The sequence below is a fragment of the Bipolaris sorokiniana genome (assembly GCF_000338995.1).
Source record: "Bipolaris sorokiniana ND90Pr unplaced genomic scaffold COCSAscaffold_8, whole genome shotgun sequence".
NCBI classification, from domain to species: domain Eukaryota; kingdom Fungi; phylum Ascomycota; class Dothideomycetes; order Pleosporales; family Pleosporaceae; genus Bipolaris; species Bipolaris sorokiniana.
The window spans coordinates 1,133,083-1,146,954 of record NW_006911902.1 but is presented as its reverse complement, the minus strand read 5'-3'; the positions used below and the strand labels follow the sequence as shown (position 1 = coordinate 1,146,954).

The following is a 13,872-nucleotide window of genomic DNA, read 5'->3' as shown; positions in this document are numbered from 1 at the left end:
ATTTATATAATGGCACCTATCAGATTTTTTTTTCATCGTAATCTCTTTCTTCCAGCACCTTACCTTCATGCAAATCGTTCGGACGCTGGTACCCAGATTCACTCCACGTGCTTGCAGCCGTCAACCTTCTTAATGCGTGTAGAGTATCTTGGAAAATCCTTCGTGCCAGTAGCAGCATTGTAAGCATCTAAAAATTCGCCACTTTGTTAATTCTTATTTGCTTCTGGCATATATAACATGGCCTCTTCGATAAGGTGTAGAAATGCATCAAATAACTCTTTCGTAGTAGTGGAATGCACAGTCTAGTAACTTTGAACCTCTAACCATCGGTCTTCTTTTGGAGGAGTTTTGTTTTCTTGCAAAATGTAGGTTAAAATCGATTGTGGAAGATATGATGGGAAAACGATTGAGAGGTTGAGGCTGGTAAATGAAACGTGATGAGGATATTGAGAGTGGATATGAAGGGAACGCGAAGCTACAACGAATTCACACTGATGATGTGCTGTTCATAGATTCATTCCTGCATTTTTTGCGTCTCTTTCATGTTGAATGACTTGCTGGTACTGAAAAATAATTACATAGCATGTTGCAGACGGATGTATCTTCATAATGAAGTAATTGAGGATGCTTCGGTGAATCAATCAACTGCACGCAATATAAATTTTCGTTTTGGCACGTATGAGTACTACAGGTTCAAGATTTGGTTGGTAACGCGTTTGACCATGTGACTGCTTGTTGTACGCCAGCCCAACAATTTCTACCAGGGTTCTTGATATGCAGTGAAGAGAAGGTTCTGTTTTGCTTCCGTCTCGAGCTGCTCAACCAGATTTTTTGCCGCTATCTGTCCGTTTTCTTCAGCAAACTTGCAAGCTCTACAGACTTGCTCCCCACCGTCCGACACAATATCTACACCGTGATGGAAGAGCCAAAGTAGCATATCTATCCTTCCGTGTGCTGCTGCAATTTCGAATGCGGTCGTACCCATGTATTTGCTACCTGGGTGGTTGATTTCGGCGCCGCGTTTGTGGAGCATCTCTGCAATGAGGACGGAACCAGTTTTGGCAGCGAACTGGAGAGCAGTCCCCCCTTCCCAGATGCAAGGTGGTGCATTGACATCGACACCTTGTTCCAGCAGGTATTGAACGATTTCAAAGTGACCCAGATCAATGGCAAGCTGTAGTGATGTATACGCTATGCCAATTGTTGCGTTGAACCCTAAATCCGCCCCAGCGTTGTGTAGGAGTTCCACCATAGCAAGACTCCCAGTCTGTATCGCCTTCAATACAGCATTCAATCGTCCTCGATGTGGACCAAAGCATTCCGCGACCTCAACTGTGCTATTTGGATCGCCACCACATTTCAGGAGGATTTGCACGATCTTGATGTTACCCGTAGCAATTCCTTTCCCAAGTGGCATAATATTTCCATTTACGGCTTGTCGAAATGCTACTCTGTTCAGAGCAATATAGCTTGCCAGCATCCTAACCATTGTCTCGTTATGTTGCTCAATCACTTCTAGCAAGGCTGGGATTGTGAAGTCTCCATTGTTATCAGGGTACCGTTCTCTGAACGACCTCAGAATTGCTACAGCCAGTTTGAGATTTATTCATAGCAGCCTGGAGTGCACCAGGGTCTTTTGGGTCCGCACCATGAGCGAGGAGTTTGTGAACGAATGTCTCGTGACCGCAATTGATAGCTTCTTCCAAAGCTGAGGTCGCTATGCCAGAGAAAATCGTAATAAAATGCGCCCCGTGGTCGAGTAGCAGCTGAAACGTGTCATGATCGCCTCTCTCCATAGCTTCGTTTAAAGTTGAAAAGTGTATCTTCTTCGTTTCAAGATGCCATGACCATAAAATTAGATTCTCCAAATCCATCTCCCTTTCAGGATACAATGACGGTAAGCTCAAATACTCCAGATCTATCCTTCTTTCATTAGGATCAGCTCCACAAACGATCAATCGTTTGAGAACGTGCTGACTACCCCAACGCACAGCAAGTATTGCAAGCCCAGATGAGTTCTTGATACAAACTGCTGTATCAAGGAACAAATCAAAAAGCTGTACATTGCGCGTCAAAATTGCAGCCGCGACACTGGTACCATCTGGCTGCACACCGGCCGCCATTAGAAGTTCTATAATATCTTTGTAGCCTCCCAAAACGGCAGCAGTCAAAGCGTAACAGCAAATCTTACTTATTCTCCCAGTGCTTTTGGGGATTTTGAGAAAGGACGATCCCAAGATCTCCCAAAAACTTCTTTTGTGCATCGCAAGTAGATGTTGGATCAGGTCTTGATTTCCTGTTTCAGCGGCAGCAACTATAGCTGATTCAATATGTATCTCTTTGATAGTGGTCTCTAGATCGCCCGAACTCGTCAGTAGGTCAATCATTTCTTGGTTGCCCCGTCTGATAGCTTCAGCAAATGGTGTGGTCGTTATACCCAGCCAATAACCCTCTAGTAGATACGGATCTACGTTTGAAGAGAGATTTTTCACAACCCGTTTCTGAATGTGTGGAGACTTGGATAGTTCGTTGATTTTCACCCCCATCTACAAGTACTTGTTGACCAACAGTTGCTGATTTCCACGAATAGCCTCACACAAGCATGTAGAGTCTGGAATCAATCCTAGCCGTTCCAGAATATAGTTGATCAAACTCAAGTTGCCCCTGTACGAAGCGTTTTGGAGAAGTTCGGCCATCCATACTTTGTAAACAAAACCCTCATTTAGTAAAACTGAATCGTTTCCCAAGATTGTCTGAATGATCAGGGGGATCTTTTCTTGATGTTTAACCTTCATTATTTGGTTGAGTACGTTCTTTATGTCGAACTCGGAGGATGGGCTTTCGGAATTGATGGAAAACTTATTGTGATGTATGAGAACATCTATAAGCATTTCATTTTTCCAAAATGCATGAACGTCCAGAACTTTCCAGCTAATCCTAGCATGATGATCAAGAAGTTGTTGCAGAATGTTGCACACAACTGGTGGGAAGCTAGCCTCCCTCGAATTTCCGGTTTTCGTGCTAAGCAGATACGAAATAGAGTTGAACCTAAGATCATCACGCAGACTCCGGTTGGGATCGGCACCTGCGCGTAATAGAACTTTCACGACCTCTAAATGACAAAACTTGCATGCTAATCCAAGAGGCGTGAATATCTCACCACCAAAGTAGCAAGTGACCCGATTGCTGTCAAGACCTCTTCTCAAGATGACTTCTACGAGGATTGATATGTTGGACTTGATAGCGATAGTCAAGATACTTTGCTGAAGTGCTGCCGCGTATGGATGCGGTAGCGTGTTCAGCATATCCTCCATGTGAGCAACAGAAAACTGTCTGACTTGCTCGAAGATGGTGTCGAACACTGCATAGTCGGAGCCAGCGAAGTTATTCATGAGAAGATACAGTATCTGCTTCAGTATGACCAGATCCACAGAAGCCTTCTGAAGTTGGTTCGGTTCGCTTGGGAGTAGATATCTCATTTGATTGATTGAGGCGAAGATTTTGGGTTGATTATCTTTCAATAAAGCCCGGAATTCGCGGAATAGTGGGGTATTGAGGTCGGTGAATAAAGCGATAGTGTTCATAGGCATGGAAAATGTTTTCTTGAGGATTGATATCCCAAGGGACGAGTGTCGAACAACATCATCGCAGCTATTGAATGGACTTGGCTGGGAGTACGAACCCGACAACCCGGTATTCCAGAATAGAGCATTCTGGAACGTACGGTCAGTCGTATTAGGAGTCGGAAGATCGGCCAGAAGTCTGCTATGGAACATTTGAGGATCCCTTGGCTGGAAAAGATCAAGAACGGGTGCTGGATTCCAGGGCCCCTCGAGAGTATGCGGCTCTACTGAAGGCCATGTGTTTGAAGTGTTGTTTGAATATAGTTCTTGGGCTTCCGGGCTGAGGATTGTTTCTTCATCTTCCTCATTGTCCGACTGGACTTCAATGCCGGCGGGTAATAGTTGCTTTGTACAGCACTCTCTATTTCTATCACAAGTCTTATATCGGGCTGTCTCTTTCTTCACTTTGTTGATAGGAAGTCTCGCCCCATATGCGTATACGTAGCTAACACGCCCAAGCTCGTCCCGGTTCTTGATGATGTGTCCAATGGTATGCCAGTTTTCGCGAGTCAACTTCTTCTTAAAGCCCCATCGCATGAACTGTGCTTCGTATTGTGGTTTACTTGAATAAATTAGGTCAACTAAAAAAATCCAGAATGAGGGATTTTACATCTTACCTTGCAGAGAAACCCTTCCCTTTCATAATTTCGATCACGCCACCTTCTCCCATCAAGCTCTTATCTTCGGATAGATATAGCTTCTGGATCGTCTTCTTGTGATGTTGCCATTCTGTTGGAGATATTCGGGGGTGGTTTATCTTCGGCATGACTAGATTACAATTTACAAGGCTGGAAAAGGAGGAAATGGGGTTGCAATGTCTCCAAACTCTTCAAGGCAGGATCGAGCACTTCTCTAAATAGTGGATCTGAGAAGAGGATCTGGGAATCAGGAATTTGGAATATGGAATAGGGAATCCGTAAAAACAGATTCTGGGAAACGGGCTCTAGGAAGGAGAGCGCCTGATTAACACTCCAGAATCTGGAAATCAAGTGATTGGCTGAGCATTCTCGAGTCCTTTGGGGCCGGAAGACTGAGCTGTCTTTGCTTGACCGGTTTGCTCCGCCTTGCTCTTTGATTCAACCAATCACTATTACATGCATCAGCCACAATGTGAAGATATGCGACATAATGCATTTGGTCAGCACACAGACCATCCAGAATATTGCAATGCAGACCAGAATCTGGAATTGAACAGATTGTGGTGACAACCTCGCTCAGCCTCGAATGCCACATTGGTCCTACGTCACCGCTGTAATCATTCTGCTATACGTACTAACACAGCATGAGTGAAAGGGTAATAGGATCGACATTTGATGTAACTGAGACTATTCGAATAAGCGTGCTGTAGAACTAATACGCAAGAGGTAACAGGTAACTAGCGATTGGTTTTTCGGAACATCGGACTTTCGGAATCTGCCCTTCACTTCCCCATGACGCTAGATACGCGCACCTGGTACCAGAATCTGGTTTCCCAAAACACAACAGAAAGCCAAACACCAGAATCTGGATATACTCCGTCCCAAAAACATTCGTGCGATGCCTTCATTAGCCCCCTGGAAAATGTAAGAACATCCAGATTCTGGATTAGAGGTGTGTATCTAAAGCGTGCTCGTCCTCGCATCATGCACCATCAACAAAGATATTCGCTCCCTCCAAGTCGCCCAAGCCCACTTCATCCTCTCCTCAAGCAAAATTCATCAGCATGGCCAGTTGGTCCCTTGAAGCGCGCATAGCCCTTGCCACTCTACTCGTACAACTCACGATACCCATATTCGTTCTTGTCATCAGGATAGCATGGAGAAGATGGATTTCACAACACCATAGTACGGTCTCATCTTCCCAATATTCCGGGTATTGAACTAAGCATGCGTAGGTAGCACCCAAACTCTACTTCCAATACACCATGATCATCTACTAACAGCATTTCCTCCGCCGCCATACCGTAACAGTCTCAATAGGACGTGGACCCTTTATACACATGTACAAACGCATCAATATCTGTAACAACACAAACAAGGATGGACATTAGAGGTTGCATTTATTACTAAAGACATGTATCTTGTATCGACATTATTTCTTCCCCACAAAACGGTCCTTATCCACCAACACACCCCTTGCCATCTCCAGCTGCTCATCCGTTTGGACAATCAGCGTCTTGTACCTCGCGCCACTTGCACTTATATCCGTGACCACATCATCTACCTGAGCCTCATTCTTCTTTTCGTCAACTGCGAACCCCAGACACTTGACGCCTTGCACAACCGCTTGCCTCAACTTACCCCCCTTCTCGCCGATTCCTCCCGCAAAGACAAGCGCATCCACCTCGCCATCCAGCTTGGTGAAGTACGGGCCGATGTAGTTGAGAATGCGATCGACAAAGATGTTGAAAGCGAGCTTGTCCTCGTACCGATCCGAGGAGCTGATTTTACCGAAATCCGTGGTGCCGGTTAGACTCTTCCATCCGCTTTGCTTGTTCAAGATTTCTTCTGCTTGAGTGATGTGCATCTTCTCGCTGGAACTGTGCGATGGCTTTCCCGCGTTGTGCGTGTAGTGGAACATTAATGACGGGTCAATAGATCCCGAACGCGTGGCACCCGGCAGGCCAGCGAGAGGAGTTAGGCCCATGGTTGTGTCCAGTGATCTTCCGTTTTTGATGCAACAAGCGGAGGCGCCTGAGCCAAGGTGTAGTGCGATGATGTTGACCTGATCAGCCGGCTTCTTGAGATGCTCGGCTACAGCATTGACGATGAATGAGTAGCTGATGCCATGAAACCCGTACTTTCGAAGCTTGTTCTTTTGCGCCACTTCCTGGTCAATGGGATATGTACATATGTAATCGGGTAGCGTGTTGTGGAACGAGGAGTCAAAGTACGCAATGTTCTTAGCATGCGGCAAAGCCTCTGCTACTGCCCGAACAATAGTAAGTGCGGGAGCGTTGTGAAGTGGTGCCAGATCAGAGAGCTCCTCAATGTGATGGTACGTCTCCTTGTCAATGACCTGGCTTCTGGGATAATCACCACCATGTACAACGCGATGACATGTGAATCGGATGTCGTCTGTATGATTTAGCTCCTTAAGGCCCTTGTCATTCGTCAGGTGCTCGAGGATATATCGGAACCCGTCTTCCTGCGATTTGACATTCTCCAGCTCTTTCCCCTTGATCTTCTCGTCGCCGCGCTCGTATTTTAATTTTGCAGGCGGTGCGGTCAGGCCTTCGACGATCGCCTCGGCAAGTTGCACTGGTACTGAAGAGCCATTTTCAGGTGTCTTGTATACTGATATTTTGACACTAGATGAGCCCGCGTTGATTGAGAGTATTATTTCCGGCATGTTGTTTTCGGTATCAAGAAAGGATTTAGTGGTCTCAATATGACGTCAGCCAAAAGAAGTACCCAGCCTTGCAGGGTATTTCTGTTTCAGAAAAGGAAAAAAGTTGTTTCCGTATATGATGTTTTTACGAAGAAGGAATCTTTCCAGAAATTGAGTTTGCAATGTGGTGTTGTAATAAGTGTATGTCAGGCATGCAACGTGCAAGATCGAACCATCGGAAGTCGCGGAGCTCTAGACCAACAATTTCTTTCCGTATCAAACCGTGCGCAGTCTCATCGTCATATGTACGTTAGCTTTCGGTGTGTCTCCACTGGCTGGATCATCCCAATGCCGTATAGGGCGAGGCGCATTACAACAGCGCGCTGAGCCGACACTTATGAAAGCAGATACAAAAATGACGTCATTGTCAACATTCACTTGGACTAGCTAATGACTGCAAGCGAATGAACTTTACAAAATGGCTCTATAGAAAAATAGTTATTCTTAATTACTGGGGTTTTAATGGAAAAGAAAAACCCCCACAGACTTTCTCTCCCAAAAACGTTGTTTTTAGCATTACTACATACAATCGTTCATATTTTGACCTCTTCAGCGAATACCATGTCCTTCACATAAAAGGTTATAAAGAAAGAGAACTCGAAAGCCCCAGAATGTACCTCCAAAAGTTTACGCATCACCAAATACATGGACTTTCATAATAACCACGCGATACTAGCACACCATCCACGTAAGAAAATATACCACCATCTCCGACCAACCAATCCACACAACAAAATTACCAAACACCTCGCATTCTCTTGCTACAAAAAGCACCTATAGGAATGCAAACCCCCCAAAAGCTTCCAACACCGCCATTTAAACCAAGCAAATAATCACAATCGCAAGCACCAGACCGAGACATCACATGCCTGCTCTTCAAAAACACATCAAATCCACACAAACAAACCCCCATCCCACCCTTCCCATCACGCCATGCATTGAGGTTCACCACCATCCTAGTCACAACCCTTTCCCTCCCGTATTCAAGCAATACGCCTCTTCCATTTATCTCCAACCAAACCACGGATTCCACTACAAAGAAAGACTACTATACTAGACTAGACTGCGACTAAGGCAGTATTCTACTCTGCGTTGATTGGTAGTGAAAGAATGAAAGAGAGTATTGTGTGATGGAAGAAGGATACTTGCGATGCAGATAGAGAAAGTGAGATAGTATACTGCATACGGGATTTCTGTATGAGAGGGTGAGGGGAGACAAGTCACAGTATCAACATTCATGAGAAAACCCCCAGGTAGAAAATATACACCATGATTTCCGCACCTCTACTTCATACTATTCAAACCCAGCCTTCATAACGTTTAACAATTTATCATTTCTCTACCTTTTTTTCATCCGCGGAAGACATCAAAGATACAAAGCAAAAGCCATTGCCATATGGACATTTGGACCCTTTGTCCCCTCCCTCCCACCATCACCAACCACTGTTCTTGGTCGTTCTTTTTTATCTATACATGGCGCCTTCCACCCACCGTCGCCCGACCATCCCTTGAACCAATGATTTAGGACCCCTTCTCCCCCCATGAGATGGACGAGAAAATCCCATAATAACAAAAAAGAACCATCACAATGAGCCAGCCCATGAATGAACACACATACGCACACATGCGTCTTTTCCAGCCTGCGACCTCAAGTGTTTGAGGTTAAAAAGAAAAAAACGCACACGCTTTGCCGTACCAATATATCCCGTAAGAAATGAGCCTAAGAGAGAAACCTGAACGTACGAGTGAAAAAAATAACAGCAAAAAACTCCAAATTGATGCGATAACATGCATGTGTGTTTTCGCGCTCGAACAAAAGGTCAACAACGCCGCTCAAATGGGAGAAACAAACAACGCTCTGCGCGGCCGCATCCTTTTCGCGACGCCGAGTATAACGACAATGCCAACGTCATCAAGGCCATGTGGGAGACCATGGCGCAAGTCTTTTTTTCTCCTTTTTCTCCTTTTCCTTACACATTTCGCAGTTCAGTTCGTGGGCGCTGACGGCATCTCCTGACAATAGCGAATGGCTTTGCGGGACCTGGGCATAGAGACGTTACCGAAGAAAATTCTGGATCGCCGAACCAGAGTGAATGTCTTGTTTTGCTTTCGAGATATCCAGAAAAATAGCCGGGTAAGGTCTGTCACAACCGGCGCAAAAGGCATTCTTCAAACGACGAAAGTGGAAACGTATTAACCGCCTTTGCGATCAGCAGCATTGGCAGGCAACGGCTCACCCATGGCTTTCTGCTCTGGCGCCCTTGGTTTCTTGTTCTTCCCCTTCTTACGGGGAGCTTGTTGTTGCCAAGAGCTAGGGCTAGAGCCTCCTGCATTCGCTTTGTTTGTGCGCTCGTGGTTTTGAGTGGCTTTTTGTTGCTGGCCATTGCGGTTATCCTTGCCGTTGCCGTTCGATCCATTTGTAACCGATCCGCGGCGGTGTTGCTGCTGGTTGTTTGACTTTGACTGTGACTTGTGCCCATTGCTGCTGTTCACAACCTTGCTGAGTTCGGAAGAACGTGTGGCAGTTGGAGAGGGCGTGCGGGTCTCAAACACCGGTGACAGTAAAGGGATGGTTGCAGATTTGACCTCCTGGGGATGCGCTCGCTGCACATTTGTTGTTTCTAGAGGTGGAAGACCATTGGGATATGCAGGTGCAGCCCACTGAGGTTGAGGAACCATGCGGGTTGGTGATACGTCTTCAACTCGGTCACTGTGGTGACTATTGGGTATCTCATAGTTTACCCAGGCATCGCCAACTGCAGGAAATGGCTGCTGGTTTTCATTGGGTACGCGCTGCATGCCATTCAAACCCACTGATGGGTGCCCATTCGTGGATCCATTAACAATTGGAGGCCCCATATTCTCTACAACTTTTTGCCTCTGCATTTCCTGGAGCACTAATTGCTGACGTGCCTGGAGCTGTTGGATTTGTTGAATGGCCTGGTCGTCGGGATACATGGCAAGCGGGGCTGAAGGTGGCGCCTCAGGTGGAGCGGTGTCAAATGTGTCACCCTTGGGACGGGGTTGCGTAGGAAACGAGCCATTGACAATGACTGGACCGTTATCAACAGGCGCAGGCCGTACGGAGTCAACGCGCGACTTGCGCTGCTCAGGCACGGCATCGTTTGGCTGGGCAACACCGCTCGAATAACTTCGCATATGGCCTCCTAATGGAGAAGGTGATCTTGTTACCCGCCGCAATGCAGTGTTTAAAAGAGGCTGGGTAATCTCTGGCGATACCCGTCTGCGGCGCTGGGCCAGTTCGCTGAAAGATGGAATTGCCGACACAGTGTACTCTTGTAATGAGCGCGCCGGCGTTGGCTGCGGTTGCGGCTGCGGCTGTTCTGCCACGGAATAGCCTATATAGTCCTTCGGTGAGCCATTGTCCGAAGACGGGGCCGACTCCTGCTGAGCAACCATTGGATTCACTGGAACATCTGACGTGGCTTGTGCAGTTAAGAGATCTTGCGAAGACCGTGCGATGGGGTAGCCGGCAAACATGCTTGGGTCAACGAACTGAGGCATAGGCGGATACCCTACAATGACAGGCTGCTGAGCAGCGTTACGTGGCGGTTGCGAATGCGAACGAAGTGAGGTTGTCTCACTAGCATTCGATGCGCGGTGAACACCTCGATGTACACCGGGCATGCTGCTGCTCAGAGATGGCGAAGATGGGTTTGTCCGTGAGCCGTCCTGTGATCCGTTGAGATCCACCTGAGAGGGATTATAGAAGCCAGGGTAGTGGTATAGGAATCCCTGAGGGAGAGCGTTTGGCGGTATTCCACGCTCAGCCAACCTAGGGCTTTGACGCCCATTAACATACGGAGACTTTTGAGGTGACCCGCTCGCGCTGTTTGGTGCTCGTCCTTGTGCTTGTGCCTGGGCAACGGCATGGGCATGCATCTGGGCAGCCCTTACTTGGTGTGCTTGCTGAGCATGCTGCTGAGCGGCCAACTGTGCACGCAAAGAATTTGACTGCATTTCCAACATCTGGTATTGCTGGTACAGCTGATCATGGAGCTGGTCGTGGATACCTCGAGGGAAGCTGAAGTATTCTGGACCAGCACTTGCAGGAATGGGTGGACTGTGCAGAAAGGGTGGGCGACCCTGACTGTAATTCGAGCTGTTAGAAGAACGTCTGCTGTTTCCATGCTGACCCTTGAGGCTGAAACCGCCTCTCCCTCCGCGCGAGTTGGAACCACCTCGGCTATTGCGACTTGGTACACTTGAAGTGATGATCGCCTTTTGTGACTGCGGTTTCTTGAAGATGGCGTTGGACTTTTCTTCAGGGGGGTACTCGAACTGCTCACACACTTTGTCAAGCTGCTGGCCGTCTGCGAGCAAGTCGAAAGCACGACGTATCTCCAGATGTATCCCACGCCATGCGTAGTCATCTGCCGAGTTTCCTAAGTTTCGCTCAATGTTAAAGGGCTCCTCTACACAAAGGCGGTTGACGCCTTCCTTCTGGCCACCGCCCGGGTGCCAGCCTTTTTCTTCTCTTGGTATGCGTTTACCCTGACGCACCGAGATTGTCTCTTTTTCGTAATCTACTTCATGACCATACAAACGGAAGAAGTGAAAGAGCAACTGGCCCAAACTTTCCCTGTTCTTTTCACCAAAGCCTCTCAGCTTTCCAACATCATCGGCGAAACTCGATAATGACGGCTGACCGGTCGTTCCATCTCGCGCTCGCTGAGGGAGCTCATGTAGATTGGGTAGAACCGGCGGATCCCGTGTTTGAAGAAAGTTGAGAATCATACATATCCACGTATACGAGCTGATTGTGCCACCAATGCCTGCCAAGGGTTAAATGAGAAGCAAGGAGTGTTGCAGTGCACTTACCAGCATCGTTCAGGATACGGCGTTTTGTCCAGTATTTGATAATCATGGCCAATGGCCGGACGCGGTCATCTAGCTGGATGTACGTTTTGATCATGCGCGTATTCTCGATTGCGGCGACGTTGTTCACGTTGATATCGCAGGCGAGCTGCAGCTCGGGATCCCAGACTTTTACTATCCGGACCTTGGCTGCGGGAATACACACGACACGTTCCATGCCATCTGTCAATGTCAGTCGCAGCCAAGCAAAGTGACATTGTTCACGTACGCTTGTCGAGAGCCTCAGCCAGTGGGTGCATCTCTTCTAGCCTTTTCATGGGCGTTTGGATGCAAATGTCAACTACCAGGGTTAGCGCAGTTTTTAGTGTAAAGCGTGGCACTTACCGTCGCTCTCCGATGTCCATAGCATATTGCCCGAAGACCCAAACACATGGACCATCATTTGAGTGCCCGGAAACTCTGTTTCCAGTATGCGCTGCACCTTCTTCACGAAGCGCTCTCGCGTATCGTTATCCTGTTGCTTGGGCAGTAACCGGTCATACAGCTCGCGCATGTCACCGCTCAACTTATCGTCTTCGTGGGGGTCCAAGCTCTTCTTGGGCTCCTCTTTGGCCTTGTCCAATATCTCATCTGATTGGTAAGGCATTCGTCTCCTGCCCAGCATGCCAACATTGGTTTCGAACCTGCACTTGAAGGGACGAGCGGGCCTAAGGGTGGGCATGGCGCCGTTTGCTTCGGAGGATACGGAGCGTGGCGAATGGCCGCCCAGGCCGCCGTTGGGCGAGGGCGAGCGTGAGGGCGTGTTGTATTTGCGGGCGACCTGCAAGGGAGTAGAGGGGACTGAGTTCGAGTGGTGCGAGACTATAGACGGTCGCTGTGGTCGCGCCTGTGTCTGTGTGTCGGTGAGAGGCGGCGGAGCTGCCTGTTCCCGCTTGCTTGCCATGTTTGGAGCACCGTTTGATGTCACCGTGGGCGTGCAGTTGGGCACGCTGCGCTTTGTATCCTTATGCCCATCTGTGGTATGTTTGGGTGCCTGTGCCGTCTTGACGGGAGGCTTCTTGGAGTGGGTGCGGCCTGAGTCCCGCTGGGGCGGCGGGCTCAGCGAGTGGGGAGACACAATTACGGCTGGAAAGGGCGTGTGCGAGAGGGATTGATGCACTTCGTCGATGCGCGCAAGCTGCAGGAAGGGGTGCAGCAGCAGATACGGGGGCAACTGAGCGTACTGGAGGTGCGAGCGCAGAGGTTGCTGCGGCAGGCAGAGGGTGGGCGAGTAAAGGGCCGCGGCGTGGTCCTTTGTTGGGCGGGAGTCGGTGTGGATGGGCTGGGGATGGTGGATGTAAAGATATTGGGGGTTGTTGTGGCGGCGGTTGGTCATAAACTTTAGTGGCCGATGGGTAGGGGAAATCGAGCGGTACTCCGGGAGGGGCTTTTGCCGCTGCTCACTGTGCCAGGGCAGAGGACAAAAGATAAGGGGAGAGGGAGGGCGGGAAATGCTTCCAGAGCAGGGCGAGGCAGCGCGTGGGCGAGGCGGGCGCTTTTGCAGCGAGTGTCGTCTTGAATTGAGCGGGCGAGCGAGTTGCTGGTGCTGGTGCTGGTGCTGGAGAGAACCCCTGCTGGGCTGGCCTTGTGGGAACGATGTGGTGGGAATGGGGGGCGCTGAGTGGTTGGGCGGGCCAGGCGCTAATCAACGGGCCAGACGCAGGTGGTAGTGGGTGGGGAGGATGGGCACTGCAGACAGCGAGCGAAGCAGTGCAGAAGAAAAGGGCGACAGTCTGTCTGCGAGGTTCTGTTGCTTGCAGTATGTAAGTACAAAGTACGTATAATGCATGGGGCGTAGGCCTAACGGGGGATAAACGCACAGAGCTACGTCTAGAGCGCTTTGGGGAGGGCGCGTGCCGTCACCTACACCAGAACCGTGACTGACGACAGGGGCGCCTTCTCGACGGACTATATGCACTTTGCACTCCAATCTAATAAGCACATGAGGGCTGCGTCGTTGCGGGGCAGGGGCTGTGGGTGCAGCAAAGTATCTGCGTATGTA

At 48.8% G+C, this 13,872-nt stretch overlaps 4 protein-coding genes across 4 annotated transcripts; 1 reads left to right on the top strand and 3 right to left on the bottom strand.

Annotated features, from left to right (window-relative positions):
* Nucleotides 1–757: 757 nt before the first annotated feature.
* On the bottom strand, nucleotides 758–4,389 carry COCSADRAFT_27109 (uncharacterized protein; the record flags this gene model as incomplete). Its single annotated transcript, XM_007702154.1, has 4 exons — nucleotides 758–1,524; nucleotides 1,589–2,467; nucleotides 2,597–4,185; nucleotides 4,241–4,389. 4 exons carry the CDS (start codon nucleotides 4,387–4,389, stop codon nucleotides 758–760), a joined length of 3,384 nt encoding a protein of 1,127 aa, XP_007700344.1.
* A 1,251-nt stretch (nucleotides 4,390–5,640) lies between these two features.
* Nucleotides 5,641–7,133, bottom strand: COCSADRAFT_37544 (uncharacterized protein). Its single transcript, XM_007702259.1, has one exon. The coding sequence runs from the start codon at nucleotides 6,951–6,953 to the stop codon at nucleotides 5,694–5,696; it is 1,260 nt and encodes a 419-aa protein (XP_007700449.1). The 5' UTR covers nucleotides 6,954–7,133; the 3' UTR covers nucleotides 5,641–5,693.
* A 1,964-nt stretch (nucleotides 7,134–9,097) lies between these two features.
* COCSADRAFT_331634 (uncharacterized protein) lies at nucleotides 9,098–13,360 on the bottom strand. Its single transcript, XM_007702607.1, has 4 exons — nucleotides 12,216–13,360; nucleotides 12,100–12,171; nucleotides 11,835–12,053; nucleotides 9,098–11,788 (listed from the first exon to the last, which is right to left on the bottom strand). The coding sequence occupies exons 1-4, from the start codon at nucleotides 13,204–13,206 to the stop codon at nucleotides 9,186–9,188; spliced, it is 3,885 nt and encodes a 1,294-aa protein (XP_007700797.1). The 5' UTR covers nucleotides 13,207–13,360; the 3' UTR covers nucleotides 9,098–9,185.
* On the top strand, nucleotides 13,337–13,834 carry COCSADRAFT_331640 (uncharacterized protein). The gene is made up of 2 exons (XM_007702606.1): nucleotides 13,337–13,633; nucleotides 13,693–13,834. The coding sequence occupies exons 1-2, from the start codon at nucleotides 13,467–13,469 to the stop codon at nucleotides 13,748–13,750; spliced, it is 225 nt and encodes a 74-aa protein (XP_007700796.1). The 5' UTR covers nucleotides 13,337–13,466; the 3' UTR covers nucleotides 13,751–13,834.
* The last annotated feature ends 38 nt before the right edge of the window (nucleotides 13,835–13,872 follow it).

Coding starts and splice junctions, on each gene's coding strand:
- COCSADRAFT_37544 (XM_007702259.1), bottom strand. CDS start 6,953: ATGCCGGAAATAATACTCTCAATCAACGCGGGCTCATCTAGTGTCAAA.
- COCSADRAFT_331634 (XM_007702607.1), bottom strand. CDS start 13,206: ATGACCAACCGCCGCCACAACAACCCCCAATATCTTTACATCCACCAT. Junction 12,172..12,215: donor ATGGACATCGGAGAGCGACG/GTAAGTGCCACG, acceptor TAACCCTGGTAG/TTGACATTTGCATCCAAACG. Junction 12,054..12,099: donor GGCTGAGGCTCTCGACAAGC/GTACGTGAACAA, acceptor TGACATTGACAG/ATGGCATGGAACGTGTCGTG.
- COCSADRAFT_331640 (XM_007702606.1), top strand. CDS start 13,467: ATGTGGTGGGAATGGGGGGCGCTGAGTGGTTGGGCGGGCCAGGCGCTA. Junction 13,634..13,692: donor GGTTCTGTTGCTTGCAGTAT/GTAAGTACAAAG, acceptor ATAAACGCACAG/AGCTACGTCTAGAGCGCTTT.